Raw genomic sequence first — 1,477 nt, 5'->3', positions numbered from 1 at the left:
ATGTGAGTATAAGAGAAGACGGTTTAGTGACTGCATTTAGCAACGATCCATCAGATGAAATAGGAAATGAGCAACTGGCCAAAGATGACAAGGCTGGAGATGGTATTAGAGTTGACAATGGCACGGTGCAACAAGAACCAAATGCAGCGACTCAATTTGATCCTGTTTGCGTCCCAACTATCAATGCAGTTATGGTTCCTGTTAAAAATTGTCTAAATCAGCTCTCTCGGCGCAGTAACATGTCAATGTGGGCACTTGCATGTGTTGCAATCACTATGACATGGCCAATTCTGGGCTTACTCTTTTTCAAGAGAAAACGGCGCCACATTTTCTCCTCATCCTCAGCCAAGAGATGGCCCTGACTCTTTCTACTTCTACTACTAATATATAAGTGACAATATGCTGGCAGCTTGAGGACAGCATGCCCCTGCTTCAGCTGCTTCAATCGTGATTATTGTCATAAATTTCTTTTAGTTAGTCATTGATGTTTTAAATTAATTTGACGACTTATATGGGGTTCAGTTAAAAAAAATTCAAAAGTGACTTTTATAGTAATTTTATTATATCAATTTTAAATAGTCATTATAAGTCATTTAAGTATTAGATTATAAATAATATTTAATAACAGAGATAAAATAGATAAAAAATTAAAAATTAAAAATGATCGGATAAAGTACTTTGCAATAATATTGATCTCTGTCAAAAAAAGATATAAAAGTAGTACACCTATTGAGATCTAAATAATTAGAGTCAAACAAAAAATTAAATACATAGTTACGATTTAGTCTGAGTAATTAAAATATCAATTTTTATTAGGTGCAATTAAATGAAGCATAAAATACATAAACAAGGAAATTAAATTTTAATTTTTTTAACAATCTTTTCGTTTCGGTGATCGACATGCTTGTCGACCACTATTTGCTCCCTAATTTTACTATATCACCCTTAATTATTATATGCCATTTGCGTATTAGAAAATTAATAAAATAAATAAGTAAAATAGACATTTATAACATGTTTGCTTCAACCATAATTTACTACATCACCTCTAATTATAAATCATTTAAGTATTAAAAAATTAATAAATTTGATAAAAAGTAAAACATAAAATAATTAATTAACTCATTATGTTTTTAATTAACTTGACATCTTATATGAGACTCATTTAAATTATTTTTACAAGTATTTTTTATAGCAATTTTGCTATATCACTTCTAATTGGTTATTATAAGTCATTTAAGACATGTCTGCTTCGTTACTTCAATTGTGATATTTGCTTAACTCTCGAAATTATATTGGTGCCAATAAAAATAAATAAATAAATAAATAAATAAATTATAAATTAAAATAATTAAAAACTTTAATTATTTTAAATTATTTAATAATAACAATTTATTTTAGTGCTTTTATAATAATTTTAAAAATTAAAGCTTTGATCACGGGCCTATCACCACTAGTCTCTTATAAGAGTTAAAGT

At 27.6% G+C, this 1,477-nt stretch overlaps 1 protein-coding gene across 1 annotated transcript; it reads left to right on the top strand.

Annotated features, from left to right (window-relative positions):
* Positions 1-539, top strand: LOC124894092 (the record flags this gene model as incomplete). Its single annotated transcript, XM_047404842.1, is given in 1 exon segment — positions 1-539. A coding segment is annotated over 1 exon segment (362 nt), but the record flags the coding sequence as incomplete, so codon positions are not given.
* Positions 540-1,477: the final 938 nt, after the last annotated feature.

This window comes from Capsicum annuum, unplaced genomic scaffold (genome assembly GCF_002878395.1).
Source record: "Capsicum annuum cultivar UCD-10X-F1 unplaced genomic scaffold, UCD10Xv1.1 ctg69505, whole genome shotgun sequence".
In the NCBI taxonomy this organism is placed as follows: Eukaryota; Viridiplantae; Streptophyta; class Magnoliopsida; order Solanales; family Solanaceae; genus Capsicum; species Capsicum annuum.
This window is presented reverse-complemented; position numbering and strand designations above follow the sequence as displayed.